This window comes from Pteropus alecto, unplaced genomic scaffold (assembly GCF_000325575.1).
Source record: "Pteropus alecto unplaced genomic scaffold, ASM32557v1 scaffold110, whole genome shotgun sequence".
Lineage (NCBI taxonomy): Eukaryota > Metazoa > Chordata > Mammalia > Chiroptera > Pteropodidae > Pteropus > Pteropus alecto.
In genome coordinates, this window is record NW_006431920.1 from 7510076 (window position 1) to 7529133 (window position 19058).

General features: G+C 43.5%; 1 protein-coding gene across 1 annotated transcript in view; it reads right to left on the minus strand.

The window, feature by feature from the left end:
• The window catches only part of SGPP2 (sphingosine-1-phosphate phosphatase 2), an 89423-nt gene that overhangs the window by 18626 nt on the left and 51739 nt on the right, over nucleotides 1-19058 (minus strand). Inside the window, exons 3-4 of the mRNA XM_006906672.2 lie at nucleotides 5374-5553; nucleotides 2721-2810 (exon numbers count right to left, since the gene is read on the minus strand). Of these exons, the coding sequence (XP_006906734.1) occupies nucleotides 2721-2810; nucleotides 5374-5553 (270 nt within the window). The remainder of the gene's footprint in view (nucleotides 1-2720; nucleotides 2811-5373; nucleotides 5554-19058) is intronic.

Genomic DNA, 19058 nt, shown 5'->3' on the forward strand with positions numbered 1-19058 from the left:
GGGTCCCACTCTCCCAGGGGCCACCTGCACCTCTGTCCTTGCTATACTTTGCTTATAAAAACCATTGAATGTCCTTTTAAGCATAAACCAGTTCGAATTGGTCCCCGTTATTTGCATTCAAGGAGTCGTGACTCATGCGGAGGGAAACCACTTGGGTCTGGGCATTCTCGGTAGGGGCGAACTGAGTGGGTTTCTTCCTAGTCCTGTTCTCTGGGCTCTGCCTGCGCAGCCCACAGGGATGGTTTCCGAGGTCCCTTTGCTGCTCTCTGACCCTGTCCCCCTGCCAAGGCTCACTCGTCCAGGGACAGTGCCTAGTCCAATCCAAGTTTCATCTCGGCCTGGTTCTGGCCCTTCCTGAGGCTTGTTTGACCATCTGTGTTGGATTCCGTGAGCTACCCGGTCCTTCCAAGACATTCCACCCTTTCTTTCCGCTGCCCCCATCTCTATCAGCTGGCTGCAATTGGTTTCCTCTTTAAACTAAGAGAACATGAAATTATACACCAAAATATTGTTTCTGTAAATCATCGGTTAGGACGGTTTTCACTATGGGACACATAAGACGTCAGTAAAAATCGGCTTGAGCAATAAAGAACTTTTCACCTGGGACAGTGAGCCTAGAGGAAGGGTGGCCCCAGATGCGTTACGGTCGGCAGCTTGAGAATGTCACCGGGGCCCCTGTGTTTGATTTCTGTGCTTTGCCAAGATCAAGGCCAACCTCTCTCAGAGGCTGATTCTCCAAGGGTCCCCAAGTGGCTGCCGCTCACAGTTGAGGTGATCTGTGTCACCATTCGCATCTAGCAGCGGCTAAAAAAACTTCTCCATGCACGGGGCAGCATCATCAGATTGGGTACTAATATCCTGGCAGTGGCGTGAGAACAGATTTAAGACATCTTTAAACGTCAGAATTAATTCGGCTTGGCAACTGCCTGCGGTTGGGGCACTGGAAGGGAGGAATGAGGCGGACACCCAGGTTTCTTATTTGGGCGTCTTAGTAGCGCCAGAGCTGGTTTGGCAGGATGGTGACAGCACATACAGGCTCCGTGCCTTCCCATACTTCACTGGGGCCTGACCGGGCATCAGCTGGAGCCTGTCCAGAAGTCCTGACATCACAGCGAGCTGTTCGCCTCTGCTGAGAAGTGATTTCTTCATGGGCGAGACCAGCTCTGCATGAGCTGCTCTTCCTCTCATGCACAGAGAACCATTTCCATAAAGCAGGCAGCCACCTGACTGGCCTGAAGGACACTCTCGCCGTTGTGCAAGCATCACCACCATCCTTCTCCAGAGCTTTTTCATCTTCCCAAACTGAAACTCTGTCCCCATGAAACAACAGCTCTCCATTCCTTCCTCCCCTCGGCCCTGGGCAACCACCGAATAATTGCTTTTCTGTCTCTATGAATTTGGCTACTCTAGGGACCTCATATAAGCGGAATTGTATATTTGTCCTTTTGCGATGGGTTTAGTTCACCGAGCATAACGTCTTCAAGGTTCGTCCATGTTGCAGCATGGGTCAGAACTTCCTTCCTTTTTAAGTCCAAATAACATTCCATTGTATGTATGGACCACCTGTTTACTCATTCATCTGTCAATGGACACCTGGGCTGCTTCTACCTTTTGGTTATTGGGAATAATGCTGCGGCTATGAACATGGGTGTCTAAATATCCCCAGATATCTCTTTAAAAGCATATGGGATTTGAATTAGCAGCCACGGTTGAGAACCATTAGTGCATGGCTGTCCCAGGAGATTGGGAGGGGTCCAGGGGAGAGGTATGCCACCTTAATTGGCCCGATCCAGCTGTTCCATGCTAATTATAGTACTTGTCATATCCAGTAAGCAGACCTTATACTTCTGTCTCCATCAACAGACTTAGGTGTGTGAGGTAGGTTTTATTTACCTCAGTATCTCCCAGATCTAGCTCCAAGCTTGGTACCCAGAAGGAGCTTATGGATTTGCTGCCGAATAAAGATGACTAGCAATCTGCAATTTAACTCTGTCCTGCTATTATAGCCAATTGTTCCCTTCTGCTATTAGTAATCAGGTATCATCATACCTTGGGTCATGCTTCTGGCCCTGACTGGGGCCTGGGCCTGCTTCAGGGTCTAAGATCTTTATGAAAGAAAATTATGCATGTGAAAGCAGCCCTGGGTCCTTGCTCTGGTATCTTCTAGGTCAGCTGCTCCAAAAAGATCTGCTGTACCCCTCCCTTGCATCTGAATGAGAAGCTTAAAGGATCCTCCCACAAATATCTGCTTCCAGCACAGTATGGAAGGAAGCAAGGCCATGATTCTGGTCTCTTGTGACATGGCAAGACTCTTACCCCACAAGGACAACTGAGACCCCTGAAATTCAGCCTCGTCTCTGTGTGTGAGGACCTGGATGAGGAACTGTGTCCAGTCACTCGCACCCTTGACCCTGGGTGTTTTTTCTCTGCACTGCTCACTTCATCATCAGTAAACCAACATGAAAATAAATGACCCAAGTCTCTGTTGCTGTTCTAGCCAATCTTCAAAGTCATGAAGGTCTAGCCCAGTTCAGTCTCCTTGATATCATCTTAATGATTATTCCTGTTATGCACGTGCCATAAAATAATAATTACTTCACTCACTGGCCTGATGGGAAATACAATTACATATGCAAATAGCTTCATAAAAATTTCATGTGAAGAACACACTGACACTGGCCACTATTCAATAATCCCAGGATCCAACTACAAAGTCTTACCAGGACTGTGTGCATCCCCGTGTAAAGCCTGCTGAGACTCACCAACGTGGAAAACACCACAGCCATCATCAGCCCCAAAGCAAAGGGATACTGCAAAGGGAGAGAAAAAACAAGGACATTAGATCATGCACAGAAATACACAACTTGATGCTGTAGAAGGCAACAGGATTCCTGGTCCAGTAACTAGTCTCAACCTCACATGCCCTAGACCAGCAATCTGATGAGCTGAAACATTTGATAAATGGGAAAACCAAGGAAAGAAAGGGCAAGATGCCTAGAAATATAATTCTGAGAGCAAGTTTCACGACATAGGATGTAGTAGAACTTGGCTTTAAGACTCATATCCACAGCTATTGTGCTGACAGTTTTAGTGGAGTAAATAATTATTTATTTCTACCTATTCTTAGATTATGATGTATATAGCATTGAGCAAGAGGCAAGGTAGATGGCGCTGTTATCTGGAAATTCAACCACCTACTTCATCACGAGATGCGGTGATAAAGCTTGGCTGTAACTGACTTCCTATGGAAGTCCATGGACAATGGGCCTAAGCTAAGAACGGGCATATTTATGCATCGATGTCAAGGCTGAAGTCCAGACTGTGCTGTCTCAACATCTGCTGGTGGAAAAGCAGCCAAAGGAATTTGGCTAATCCCAGGTCATATAAAAACATACGGATTTTCTGCTTATAAATTGGACCTAGAGATATAATCCATGTGCTTCAAGGACTAATGTCTGTGGTCTTCTGTCTAATGTCTGTGATGAGAATAAAGATAATAAGAAACTGTCTATATTATGCAAAGATGTTTACAGTCACTATTTAATTTAATCTTTGTACAACCCGTTGAGGTAGATTCTATAATTAGCCCCATTCTACAAACAAGGAAACCCTTAACCATGATGATAAGTTACATTAGTATTGAACTTTAGCACAAAGCTGCTTTCCCATCAATCACGACATCTGATCTTCACAACAGTGGCCAGGGCTCAGAAAGGCAGAGTGACTTGCCTAAGGTCACACAGCCACTGACTGACATAGTCAGAACCAGAAGCCACACCTTCTGAAACCAAGTCAGCATATTCTTTCCAACGTAACATGTGAGTACAATAACATGGATATATGTCTTTTCTTAAGATTGGTCATTAACTGGGTGTTCAATGTTAATCAAAGGAGCGTTAAAAATTAATGTGGTAATGCATTCTGAAATCAGAATTTGGGCACTAGGTTCAACGCATATTTATATAAACAAATCCATATTTAGAGCTATTTATGAGCAATAACCCAAAGAGCTAAATATATTTATCATTAAGAATTAAATAGGAAAGACGACTATAACAATTCAGGCCTTATGAAAACTGTTGCGTCATGTGAGCTGAAAAGATTTTTTTTAAGAAGACCTCAGCGACTTTAAAATGAGTGGATAAGTGGTGGTGGGAGTTGCTTCTCTATAGTCAGTCAGTCTCCACGTGCTGGTTTTTTCCAAAGTCACTGAGCATGGTAACAGCCTCTCTGGATGCAGAGAGCAGCCCCTTGGGGGCTGATGCTGGGCCCGCCACATCCTTCTGACACAAATGGCACCAGGCACGGCATAGCCCGGAAGTCTGCATCAAATTAATTCAAACAGTACTGGGGCATTCAGATGGTTTTTGATCCGGCGTGACATTTAAGTAAGTTACAACACAAGGTTCTACCTAACTTGGAGATGTTGCTTATATCCGTCCCTTTCCCATTTAGGAAACTGAGGTCTAATCCTAGGTGACCAGGACCCAACACTAAGCTTTTCCTATTCCAACCACATCAGGCTGACTCCCCTGTTTCCATATGACCTGGAACTCGGAATGTCCCTGGGGTTCTAGACTGAAGAGCCAGGGCGAAACGATACTGTCATTTATGGACAAGACTGCTCTGTTTAATGAAATCTAAATTTTCCAAGGGGTCAAAGGTAAAACTTATGAAACGAAACCCAAACTTAGAACAAGAGTTCTAAGACGGGCAAAACAGTACTTTGTTGCAGTAATAACTTTTAAAAGGCCTGACTGTTACTGGCATCTAAGCAGACACTAAGTGAAATTCTATTTTCAACATTTATTAATCCTCTATCATCTAGACAATTTTCTAGAAAATGTGGAGCTGTTCTTTATAATGGCTGAGCCCCAGCCAGGGGCGGAGGCATCCTTGGGGAACAATGTGGGGCACAGACTCTTCTGCCTCAGGTCTTGGGGAGTCTAGTAAGAGGATTTGGTGACGTCATCTGAGCCCTGGAGGGTCATTTACTAGGACCATAAACCCCTCGCGTGTCACAAACGAGATGAGAACACCGATTCAAGAGCTGTCTCGTCAGGCCGCTCAGGGTGAAAACGCTTTTTGAGGGGAGAGACGATACACCCTGGTCCCTGGACAGTCCATGTTATGCTGGTGTCATTATGGTGTCCTGTCCACTCCCATCCTCAGGCACAGCCTCCTCAGGACGCTAAATTATACGGTCACTTTACTTATAAAGAAATGGTCATCGAAGGCTCGAAAAGTTTCTGTTCCCCTTAGTCTTTACTTTGTAAACCTCAAAGTCCCTCAAAGTGGCCTTAAAAGAAAACCTCTCTCTGCTGCCTCATTGAGGGGAGGTCCTTACACGGAGGAGGAGTTGGGCTGCCTCACCTGGTACCTGTCCACGGTAGAGATGAGGAGGGTGAAGGAGATAGCGGTGGCTGCCATGGCGTGGGTAGATGGCATTCCATACTCAGCAATCACTCTCTTCTCCAGTTTCACGACGGGCGGGGAGGAGGGGCGGGGCCACTTCAAGATATCCTTGGCCACCTGACCAATATACATGACCAGCTGCAAAACCAAAGGACCAATAAGGTAAGTCTAACCAAATAAGTAAAATTCATGAACTCCTAGATTTCGTGAATTTGTTTTGGGTTTCCCTGTTTGTTGGTTGAAATCGCCTCTTTTTCTGACCTAGATATCTGTTGGGAAAGCTTTGTAGAGTGATATTTAATTGGTAAAAGGAGACACAGGACTTCCAGACTTCACAGAGTGCTTAAGACATGACATCAATTCACTTTATTTATTTTAATCATATAGCTAACAAACATTTATATAGCTCATATGTGTGCCAGGCACTATTCTAAGAGTTTTACAAACATCAGCTCACTTCATCCAATAATACCCATAGAGTGCAGACCCATTTTACAGATGAGCCAACCACTGTATTCTATCAGATAGTGGCAGGACTCGCTAGACTTGAATCCAGAGTGTCTGGCTTCTCAATCTGTGCCTTAAATCACCGCTTTACAGTACCTATCCAAACACAGCACGGTCCTGAACTAGAGCTCATCTAACGCTCAAATCAGACAGCCCTTATTTTCAAGTCTTAACCAGAAAAGGGACTGTTCTTAAGGAACTTCTAGCTAAAAAAGTTTTGAATGCTACCTGTTACTCCTGCTATATGTGGGTAACATACTGGATTTAATTTAACTTAACTCAATAATCAGGAGCATCAGTAAAATAAATGGTATGGTATTTTGAACCCTAAAATAAAGACGGCTCAATCTGGAATTTTTTCAGATGACTTTTTCAAGGTGCTATTAATAAGGGAATTTCTACTTGTCTTCATTTTCTTCTTAAGGCAGAAGATAGAAATCAGAATTGGATTGTCATACCCTTCAGAGAGAAACAGGACAGTTAATGATGACTTATTTTATCAGAGAGCTTTGCAGAATAATTTCATAATCTGGTATAAAAGAGAGAAGAGCAACCCGTTTCCTGAAGCCTCTGTGTTAGGGGTCTGAGGACTGGCCGCACGCACCCCACAGAGGCGCTATTTTAACATGCAGAATCCCAGGCCCCAGCCTGGACCTGCTGAGCTGGAGCCCCCATCTTCACAAGGCTCCCAGGTGCATCACGTGCACATGAGAATCCGAGAAGCCCTGCTTTACCCTGTATTCCTGCACAGGTCCCTTTGCCACAGGCTTTAATCGTGAACATTCTCATCTTGCCATGACCGTATTGATCTCACTAGGGCTTTGTTTAGCTTGTGATGGATGGGGTTACCTTGCTTTGGAACAAAACCCACAATGAGAGAGAACTATTTCAAAATATTTTTGATTAGATTGCCTGAGGGTTTCCTGCAATCCGGTGCTTTCATTTAGCCCGTTCGGTGCCGGTTAATTCTGAACATTATTCCGGCATACTCAGTAGCCCCCAGAAGGCACTGCATATGTTTTTGTGCTCTGCTGCCACTTTGCTCTGGGTTAAAAACCAAGAACCACTGTCTGTGCACAGCAGGCCAAATCCACAGGCTTTAAAGCCTCAGTAACAATCACTCCGAATTCCATAGCTGCAATTTCTAATCGGACTTTGAAACTTAACCTCTTTACCATCCCCCTTATTACCAGGAACACTGTCCTGGAAACCAGCTCACTCTTTTATGTTTCTGCCTCCCTCCTGTGAACCTGTGAGAACCACATCAGACCGACTATTATCTGGGCAGTTGAAAATCCTGCAGATACTACTTACTGACTACTAAGATTTTCTCAGAAGCCGCTTGAGATATATTTTTAACTCTGCCCCTTCCCCACTCACCAACATAAACAAAATATTACAGGCATAATGACTAACTCTAGTTTGCTCAAAAATATTTTCAAATCCTTGGAGACAGGAAACCTTAAGATTATAAAGTGAAGTCAGGCTAGAAGACCTTCGTTCAGGCAAAATTTAATTTCCTTGATGTTCACGAATAACTTCGACTTCATTTATATTTCACCTTCTATGCTTGAAGGACGTTTTTAAGAATTAGGACAAGTATTTCAAAATATCACCACGGCTACACATTGTTTCTGATCAATAAATTTCAAAAAAAAACCAATTACTGTAATGACAGCTCTCTTTAAGAGAAAATAGAGCTGTATTTTTCAAGTCGTACAGAAAGAGCATCACCCATTGGGTGGTGGGTCCTGTCTCTGCCGTCACATTCATGACAGTGAACCTATGATGTGTCGAGCCTCGTATTAGGTCCTCATCCTTCAGTGGGGAAAAGTCACACAGAGGATGTCGTCACAATGAAAATAGACTTTGAAAAAAATTACCCCCAGAATTCTATGGGTATGTATAGAGGTAGAGATGGACTTTGGTTCAACGTGGAGGGCTAGGAGCCCTGGGGCTCTGCATTAAAGGAAGACTGCTTAACTAAGAAGAGGGATACATAGACAGGCATCCAGGTGGCAAGAACAGTCTGAGCAAAGGCTCTGAGAAGTGATACTGGATGGTATGTAGCAGGTACCCCTAGGAGTCTGGGACACTAGAGTTCAGGCGCATCACTTGTCACCTGCTAGAATGGCTCAGATTATAGGGACTGACCATGCAGGGTGTTGAGGAGGATGGGGAGCACCCGGAACTCTCATGCACCACTGGAGTACCTGCGAAATGGTAAAACCACTTTGGAAAATAGTTTGACGGTTTCTTAAAATGTGAAACATATACTTTCCATACGGTCAGCCATGAATCTCCTGGGTATTTATCCATGAAGAATGAAAGCATAAGCCACACCAAGATTTGTACATGAATGTTTATGATGGCTTCTCTGTAATAGCTCCAAACTGGAAACAATCCAGTTTCCATCAACAGGTGAATAAACAAATTGTGGTATAATCATACATTAAATATTTCTCAGTAACGACAACAACAAAAATAAACTATTGATACCATACTAGAGCATGGATGAATCTTAAAATAATTAGGTTGAATGAAGAAGCCAGACCAAAAACAAAAATAACAGTACATACTACATGATTTCATTTATATAAAATTTTTAAAAATGCAAATGACTTTATAGGAAAGAAAGAAGATCAATGATTGCCAAGGGTGGTGGTGTGGGTGGGGGGAGAAATTACGAAGGGGCATGAGGAGACTTCTGGGAGTGATGGATGTATATCTTAACTATGGTGATGACTTCAGGGGTAAGCACACGTGTCATGATGTGCCAAGCTGTACATTTTAAATATGTATAAATTTGTGAATACACTAAAAATTATTCAATTGTACACTTTAAATGAATTGGATAGTATGTGACTTACACCTCAGTAAAGCTGTTAAGTATGTGCAGTTGTGTCAATCATATCTCAAAAAGTAGTTGCCTTAGCCCGCGTGGGTGGCATAGACTGGGTGGCTGATAAATTACAGAAATTTATTTCTCACAGTTCTAGAGGATGAGAAGTTCAAGACCAAGTTTTTATCAGATTAAGTGTTTGGTGAGGGTCTGCTCTCTGGGTCACAGATGGCCATCTTCTTAGTACTAAAAAAGAGAGATTTCAAGCCTTAAAAAGACATGGACGAAACTTAAATGTATATTACTGAATGAAAGAAGCCAATCTGAAAAGGCTACTTACTGTACGACTTCATCTCTATGACATTTTGGAAAAGGCAAAACTATGGAAACAGTAGAAAGATCAGTGATTGCCAGGGGTTAGGGGAAGGGAGGTCTGAACAGGTGGAGCATAGCGGATTCTCAGGGCAGTGAAACTTCCATGTGGACGATAATGGCCGAGACATGCCATTTTACATTGTCCAAACCCATAGAATGGACGACAGTAAACTCTTAATGTAAACTATGAACTTCGGGTGATTATGATATGTCACTGTAGGATCATCAGCTGTAACAATGTCCCTCTCTGGTGGGAGATGCTGATCATGCAGGAGGCTACGCATATGGAGGGAGGGGCGTGAGTATGTGGAAGTTCTCTGTACTTCTCACAGAATTCTGCTGTGAACGTAAACTGCTCTGAAAAATAAAGTCTGTTAAAAAGAGTACCATGGCAGAAGAGAACGATTTCTCCATTTAGTTTGCAGTTAGAGTATAATGATTAACTTGATGGGGCTTGCCCTAAATGGAAGGCTTCGCTTTGCATTGTTGAAGGGCCCTCCTACCTAAGGGGACCAAATCAAGTTCCATCATCTATCACATTCCTTTGGGCTCAGGCCCCAAAAGCCTACACTTAAAGGAAACGTCCATGAGGAGGCAAGGCAGGAAGCGATTAAATATCATGAACACCTTAGCCAAGCAGCAGGTCCTTGCATGACTCTGGTGGTGCTGGGGCCCTGTTGCATTTCGTGATGAGAAAATAGCCAAATTTCTTGCTTCTGCCCTGATTACAGAATAAAGGGAATATATAGGTGGAAAGAAAATCCATTTCTCTGCATAGCCCACTGCCACTTCCAAACTTACAAAAGGCATTTCTACTAAATCAATCTCGTCAACATGAAACACATCCTCACAGCATGAAGACCTTCCAGCTTGGGGTCTGTCCTTGATGGCTGGGCTCATCCAGGCGGCAGAGGAAAGAGCACGTTTTTCTCTTAGTGTGGTGGCCCTTTCTAGTTATTATAATCCACAATGACAAGTGTGCTGTGTCTAACATGTCCAATTAACAGGACATTACTCTTCATATTAGCATAAATAGTTTAGAACACAGAAGATCATTGAAATAACATTATTGCCAGTAAAGCAGCTACAGGATTTTTAAAAACAAAGCCACCCATTCGTTTTTTATACACTGAGATTGCTGGCTGCCCCCCATTTGTCTGCTTCCCCCCAAAGCATCTCCATTTCATGGTGTGAGGGCTCCACTGCTATAATAAAAGCTAAATCCTCTGCAGGATGTTGGCAGCATCCAGAGGCTCTTTTCCAATGACACCTCCCTCCATCCATACACAAATTCTGATAAACTCTAACATCTTTCTTTCTTCTTGCTACACTCATAGCTCCCTCCATCTTGAGAAATCATGGTGTAAGAGATTAACTAACAGGAGTACATGACATCTCTCAGGTCTCAGGGGAAGAAACATTGTGAATCACTGAGAATTACAGTCTATCCCTGGATTTATTTTCAAAACATCAGCAATTAGTTATATCATTCTTTAAATGTTGGAGAGTAGAGAACGATTGGGCTCTAACCCCAAGACCATAGCTTCTCCACTGGTCCATACCCATCCTGGCTCTTAATCTGTCCAAATTAAACTCATTCCTCCTCTTCTCAGGTTACTAATATGATGATTTTGATAAAGGGAGACCAGACACCCAACCATTCCACTTTTAGCTATATACATATCCAAGAGAACCAAAAACATATGTCCTCATAGAAACTTGTACGTGAATGTTCTTACCATCATCTTTCAAAGCATCCAAAATGTTTAAATGACCCAAACATCCACCAACGGATGAATGGATACGCCAAAGGTGGAATATCCTTGCAACACGATGTTATTTGACCATAAAAAGCGATGAAGTACCGATGCATGCTACAACATGGATGAGCCCAGAGAGCAGTATGCTAAGTGAAGGAAGCCAGACATTCTGAAAAGGACAGATATCGTATGATTCCATTTATAGGGTATTTCCAGAACAGACAAATCCATAGAGATAGAAAGTAGATTAGTGATTGTCTGAGGCTGGAGGAGATGGGAATGGGGAGTGAGTGCCTATGGCTATGGGTTTCTTTCTGGAAAGACAAAAATGTCCTGGAGTTAGACAGTGGTGATGGTTGCACAATTTTCTGAATATACTAAAAACCAGAGAATTACATTCTTTAAAAGGGTGAATATTATGATATGTAAATTGTACCTCAATTTAAAAAAGAGAAATTAGACATCAACGTGGGTCCTAAAGTCCTTTGTTCCAAGTGTTAACTAACAACGGCTTGGAATACTGATTGCAGAAGTAGCTTTGAAGCCTATTAATATCCTTGCCTTCAGAAGTCCTCCCCAGTTTTGGTCTTGAACCCCAGTTCTACAGGGCACTGAGGAGGTGACCACACATGCCACAAAGAAAGCTGCTGAAAATCCACCTACTCAAAACCATGAGGATGGGATTCATTTTAAGAGCAATTTTTAGCTGTGGAGGTTTTTAAGATCAACAACTTTACAAAAAAGAGATTGATTTGTTTTGCTGGCTCAGTGTTGAGTCTTTTTTTCTCTCCCTGGAACACACATTGCTCTGTAGTTGTCTGTTTGCCTTTAGGGGGTGAATTAAAAGCAGTTCTTTGTTATGGTTATTTGGGAACATTCTAGAGACTGCTGCTTACCATCCAGTGTGAAAAGTTGTTTTCGGTTGGTGAATGTCCTCTCATACTTGTGGCGTTATTTTTATTCATTTTTTTAAACTTCAGGGCCCTTTTCACAGTGTGTGTCATGTGGGGTTGCATGTGCTTGTAGGGATGCAGTGTGTGTGGGGGATGAATTACTGGGAGAAGCGACTGTAATTTCAAACGAATAAAATTTCATTCCATGCCTGAACACCAAAGCAAAGAAATTATAGAGCAAACACCATAAATCACAGAAGACTGTCACATATTCCAAGCTCTGTAAAAACAGAGATACAGTAACAAACGCAACAAATGGCAGGTGAGAAAAATAAAATAATTAAGTTACAACATTTTCTTGCTCTTTCTAATGCGCTATGTTTTCAAGCTCAGATTTGCTTCTGAAATTTTTGAAGACAAACTCTAAAGATACAGAGATCGGTCATTAAGCCATAGGTGTATGAATTTTCAGAAAAGTTACTTCAAACCAGTTGAACCTCTTTTTTCATTAATAAGGAATGGGGCTAAATAATAACCTTTTATTTGTGCAGTGATTTTTAAGAGTGTATTTTTATAGATATTATTCATCTTAATGTTCATATCATTCCTATTTTACAGATGAGAAAACTGAAGCTTACAGAGGGTGTCTCACCAAAGATAATGCAATCAGTATAAGAGAGATAGAGCTAGACTTGAATTTCATTTTCTGACTCCAAATCCTATGGTCTTTTCTCCGTGTCCTACCATCCAGCACCTGACAAATATTACATGAAAACAGATCTCTACCCTTAAAGAACCCAAATTCTCTCATTCTAATCCATTACACCCATGTAGCATTCAATTTAGACTACTTGACTGCCCTTGGGCTAAGACGGGGGTCCCCAACCCTCTGCCAGACGAGTACTGGTCAGTAGCTTGTTAGGAGCCTGGCTGCACAGCAGGAGGTGAGTGGTGGGTGAGCTAGCTAAGCTTCATCCGTATTTGCAACCACTCCCAGTGCTAGAATCACCACCTCAGCTCCACTTCAGATCATCAGGCATTAGATTCTCATTGATCCCTGGTGCCAAAAAGGTTGGGGACCGCTGGAAGAGATTAAAATGTCACAGCTGATGAGAAAATTGCCAAATTCTTATCCATTTCATCCCAGCAATGAAAGATCCAGCTAAAGGCTGGGACTAGTGTCCTTTACTCACCATTGGACAGACGTCACGTAAAAAGTGATGCCCATTGAGGAAACGAGTGTCATTAGTCCTAGGAAATGTAGAACACGTGCAAAAGCTACACCATGCATAAGCCCATCCGCCTTCAAACATCCAACCAACCACAAGATCCTGGAAGCAACTCTAAATGTTCCTGGCGAGACACTGGTTAAATAGATTATGCAACTTTAAAAAGCACTATGAGATGCTGTTCAGTGCCAAAAGCAAGAGGCTGCAAGAGTATTTTTTGATCCTATTTCTATTTTAAAAAAATGTATTTACAAATAAATACATGTGAGTGTATGGCAAACTGGATGGCAGATCCACTGGGGGTTAGAAGTGAGGTTCGGTATGGGTACTTTGTATGCTGTTTCAGTTTTTCATGCAAAAACAAACATAAAATTTGCTTTAGATAATGATGTAACTGTTGCTAAGGTAACTCTTTTTTATTAGACTGTGCCTTGACATGTCTAAGTATTTTAATTGTCAGTCTTCCTGACCACAGAAAAAACAAACTGCAAAATAATATCAAAAGATCGAACCTCTATTTTTATAGACCCCTGAAAGCAAAAATGCAATAGATGTTAGTCACATGCTGGTTCGACTCTCTCATCTGATTAAAGCTGTGTGTGTAACCCAACCAGCTAGCCTAGCAACAACAACAACGGGATTTTAAATATAAATCTTGATTAAATATAGTCTCAGAATTTCCAGGCTAGAAGGGGAGTCCATCTTTAGTCTTGGCTGATCGACTACTAACTTAAGACTCTACTCTCACCTGCATCAAAAACAGTAAAACCTATAACTGGACTTTTTCACAAGTTAGAAAACCCAACAAATTCTGGATAATCACCCCAAGCAATTTGCAACAATAGCCCAACTGGCTGAATTCTATGCCAGTCAGCTTCACCAATTAGCAAGCATACTATCTTCATGGGGCAAGAACAGTCTAAGTGACTAGTTTTTTAATATTTTCAAGATTGAGTCAGCTTAGTTTTAATTGGAACATGTCTGGACCTCCAGTGGGACAATTTCTGTGGCCTCCTACCAAGCTGGCTTTGGAGGTCTCCTGTGCATTCCGAGATCACTCTGCCCAGCAATCAGCATTTTTCAAACCATGGTCATTCATAAACAACCTTCTGGATTCTTCCACATCCATGGACAACTCACGTTATTTCTTTGATATTGGTCTTCAAATCGGCTCACTCCCTTTCAGTGAAACATTTGTGAAATCTTGGTCTGATTGTTAGTTATATTTTATGATATACATTAAAATCAAGATGTACATATTTAAAGTAAAAAATGTGAAATCTCATCTCACATACTAGGCACTCTGGGAATCACAGTGGACTTTTACAATTATGCAGTTATCTGTGTTTACTCATCTTTATATGATTGCCTCTAGTTTAGGCTTTGAGCATTTCATCTCCCAGCCCCTGAAACAATTCTAGGTCCTGAATAAATGAATGAATAAGTGAATGAAAGCATCTAGACATACATGCATGCAATCAAGCAATGAACATACATGTATCCCTCATTACCCCAAATCTTTTTTTCTGCAATCTGGAGCTGAATAGATTTAGATAAACATCTGGATAAAATTTCTTGCTATCAAAACTCATGTTACTTGTTATCTTAAGTTCCAGAAACAAACGGATTTGGCCAACTCATAACCCTTTCTATCCGATCTTGCTACCTGGACTTGGATGAAAATGTATTACTTTCATTGTTATGTTTAAAACCCATGCAGCTCTCTCAGCTCCTCCCCACTCAACAGAAGCCTCATCTTGTCACATGGTGAGAGCCACATCCCTGTCATAATGGCAAAAGGCGGATTAAGTGGATGTGTTGGGTACCTAGTCACCACGCTGCTTCCCAAGTGGATGTTGTGGCCATCGGTGGTTCTTTCCTTGACCTTAATAACATGGACCACACGTTAAGAAAGGATTCTACCCCTAGCAAGTTCAACACACCGTAAGGCCGAGAATGGAAAGCTTACCATCGATGCGCATCCCCTCCCCGTTTCCTAGGAGCGAGCTCCCAGCAGCGTTAAGTGGGGTGACACCACGCTGATGGCTCAGAGCTCACTGCCGTCTGTGCCGCCTTAGACAAGGCCGGTGCTCCCTTGAAAGGTGGAGGCGAGGGATGATCATCTTGACCCTGGGCTGGTGCCATGATGCTCGGAAAGGGAGCATCGTGTGACACAGGGATGAAATGGGGCCGGTTTCCCTGTTTCGGCCACACTTCACGAACGTTCCCACAGTTCTGTCACTTGTGCTCTATGAAGGCACCGAGCAAATGCGAAGGCTCGTGAGGATGGCATGAGGAACGTTTGCTCGGGCCTCTCCTGAAGCTCCAGTCATCCCCGTGGCACCTGGGTGAACTCGTGCTTCATCGTCAAGACTGAGAAAGCATTTATCTTAGAAATGTGGCTCATAAAAACAGATATTTTTACCTGTCTCCTCCTACCTCCACCATCACCAAAACCCAAACCCTGAAAAACAAAAAATAGCTCTGCAGACTAAACCATTGGGTTCTTTTAACGTGTCTCAACTTTCTGGGGGGAGGAAAATCAGTTGGAAAAAGCATAGATTGTCATTAAAATGGGATTCAGGCTCAGTATTCCCTGAAACATATCGAGCTCGAGGGAGCATCTGGTCTTGAATTATCCTGAGACAAGAGAAAAGGTGGCCGCACCTGTACTCCCTGTCCTTCTATGACGGCGTCAGTGTATGAGGAGGTCTCAGTGTGGTGAGCTCAGGGTGGCGGTCATCATGCTGACCCCACAGACCACAAGTCTGATTTTAGGCCATAGGTGGTTAACGCAGAACACCTAGTTTTTCAGACCATCGCAAGTTCTCATATATTCGGTCAGCGTTGGATCATTTGATGGAAAGAGACAGCTTTTAACGTTTAAGAAAGTGGAAAAAACATAAAATAAAATAAAATAAAAATAAAGAAAAGAAACTGGGAGCTAGAGGTCGCCTCAGTGATTCGTATGGAAGTCAGAAAAGATTTGCGAGGTGGTCCCTCAGGAGAAATATAAAAAAGGGTTTCTCTCTGAAAGGATTAAGGATTCCAAGGAGTCAAACCAGGCAACCTCGTGTACCCCAGTTCCGAGTTACAGTCAGCTGAGTCTCAGTGGCTTGCCTTTCACATGACCAAATTAGCTGTACTGCACGGGATAAAATTGAGATTTGTGGTGCAGCCTGACACAATTCTTGCTGCAGCCCCCCCCCCCAGGGATTAAAACCATTTCCGATCATCAAAGCGATGTTAAAAAAACCAAACACTCATCTGAGAAAGTTCAAAGGTTAGGGGCCTTCTGTCTGTCTGGATCAGGTCCCCTTCATGCATGCCCAGATCTTCCTACTTCTTAGTTGGCAAATAATCAAACACTAACTGGTGATAAGCATAGCAGAGGATTGTCCCCACACTCTAAGGTCTAAGTGTGCTTTGTCTCTAAAGGGTGACACTGCTGGTTACACTTTCTCATGCTAGAACGACATATGTGGAGTGGGGAAGCACCACCTCATGACGAGGTGCTTTGTCAGGCAGCAGTCCATGAGCAAACTGAATTACCAGTTAAGAGGCTGGGAAGGAAATGGAGAGCCGAGGAAATGCATAAGAATCAAAACTCAATAGGCAGGCTAACGAAATTACGAGAGCCATAATCACAGGATGTGGGGAAGAAAATTCACTTATGACAACGCAGATGATGTCGGTTTTCGGTGAAAGTGCCCTGGACATGCATCCACTCAGCTAATGGGGGGAACGGACAGATGGACCCTCCTATTTCTTTATACAACATCTATTTCCACTTTCGGTCAGATGTCACGGGCTGAGTTATTGACACTGGGCAGAGCCAACCTCATACTCATTTCAAACAACTGACAGCATGATGGCCACAGACGGCGGTGGCTACCAAGTCTGCCTGCTAAGTTTAGACATCCCAGCATGCTTTCTCCATGACATCCCCAATCAGCTGTGTGTTGATCAATACCTCTATTTACTCCTCACTGTGTGTCCCCCCCACCCAACTTTTCTGGTTATCATTTCTCCTCCTTCTGCATCAAAAACGGACATATTCAGGTAAAAGTCGGGGTCCCCACCGTCATGGCTGCACTGCTCCCCTGCCCTCCTCCATCATGGCCACCATCGGGAACCAAAACCTCACGTCTCACTTGTGAAAGCAACTGGCCCTGGTCTGAGACGTAACTTCTGTCCTGGGAAATGTCTGAACCTTGTGATGGTTTCGTCTGCACGTGAGACAGTCCTGAGCCCGGCAGACAGAGGGAGGCTCCCGTACCTCACGAATGACACCTCTCAGGCAAAAAGGGCCGAACGAACAGTTCCCTGGACCCTTGGGGTTTAATTCCACCTGCTCGCAACACCTTTCTGCCAACCAAAGGGTTCAGACGTAGTCCTAGTCTGGCCCGACGTACGAACTTCACATTCTAGGGTCTAGTCCTGGGCACCAGTGAACTGATTCTTCAGGCTCTGTGCCAGGAGACCTCAGGTTTAGTGAGCTCTACAGAAGGGCCTGTCCGGGGTAAAAACATAATGACACCAAATTTTAGAGCTCAGTGAAAAAAAATGTCACACACCATCCCTTCAGATGAAGATACTCTAAAAACGAAGATTACATTGCATTTGACAAAGGGCTGTAGACAGGGAAATACTCTCTAGTCTCTTTCTCATTTTGGCCGCAATGAAGACTTTCCATGGAAAGACAGTCTTTTTACCCTCATCCCTCGTGTTTGCTGCTTCCTCCTCGTCTCTGGCAGGACGAGCATCTTTACCAAGTTCCTCCCAGGCAGAGAAGGATCGGTTCTCCTCCCCTGGGGTCAGATGAGTCTCTTCCTGAGGGGCCAGTCTTTGAGCGGGAAGGGCGGGAGTCCCACTGGGTCCCCCGCCTGATGCCTGCTCATTGCAGGGAGCAAAAGAAGGAGGCTGGACGGCCCGGCGAAGCAAAGGGGCAGGGAGCAAGGCGCCACTGGTTGTCCAGTTGGCCAGTGAGTGATTAACTCAATTAAGATGTGGCTGTTGATCACACATCAGCACTTTCCCAACAGGACTGAAAGGGGGCTCTAACCTCCTCATGACCCTTCGTTATGAGACAGGCTTGGCTTGAGCCGGCCAGCGCCTGCCTTGCAGGCGACATCCGCCCTCATCTTTCTGAGCTCTGTTCTCTGCAGTGTCCACATTCACTCAAAGGCTGAGGCCCATCTGACAGGGAACAACGAAAACGTTTTAACAAAACAACTGTTTGATGAAATGTCTTACTGGATTTGGATCATAGCAAATGTTTTGTTTTAAAGATGGAGAAGACCATCTCGAAGGTGGCCTCACACTTTTAAAATCTATACGACAATTGAAATACGAGTTATAAGTAAACTCTACATAAAGTCACCTCCTTGGAAAACCCTTCCTGACCACCTCACCTAACACAGCCGCCTGTCATCTCTCTCCTCATCCCTGCTTTTATTTTCCTTTGTAGGACCTCACTCTGCCTGCATTTAGACTATACATTTTTATTTGATCCGCCCCATCCCCAAGCTGAGAGGATGCCCCGGCTTGTTCGAGACCCACAGTCCGGTACTGGGTCTGCCCTTTCCACCTGTCTCAGCCTAGAACTCTCCCCTCAAACCCCTCACCTGGCTGGCACCGCCTCATCCTTCAAGCCCGAAGTTAAATGAAACCAGCACAAAGTGCTCTTTCTCGATCACCTTCTTTAAAGCAGGTCTCTGCTCTAACCCTGATCGTGGCCTAAACAATAATCATACAATCTTTCATTACTGTATTGATTTACTTATTACTGTCTGTTTCGCCTACAAGCGACTCCCAGGAGAGCAGAATGCAGCCTGTCTTGTTTATTGCTTACTGCCCAGCACTTAGCGGAGGATTTTGTAATAGGCCCTTGTCAGATGTTTGCTGAATAAATGACTAAATAAATTTTAAAGTTGCTCACCAATTACAAGGTAAAAAAGAATTGTGATGCTCTTTTTAAAAGGCAAATGAAACCTGGTTTCTGGTTCAAAGAGTCCTTAGCAGTTCAGAAACTTAT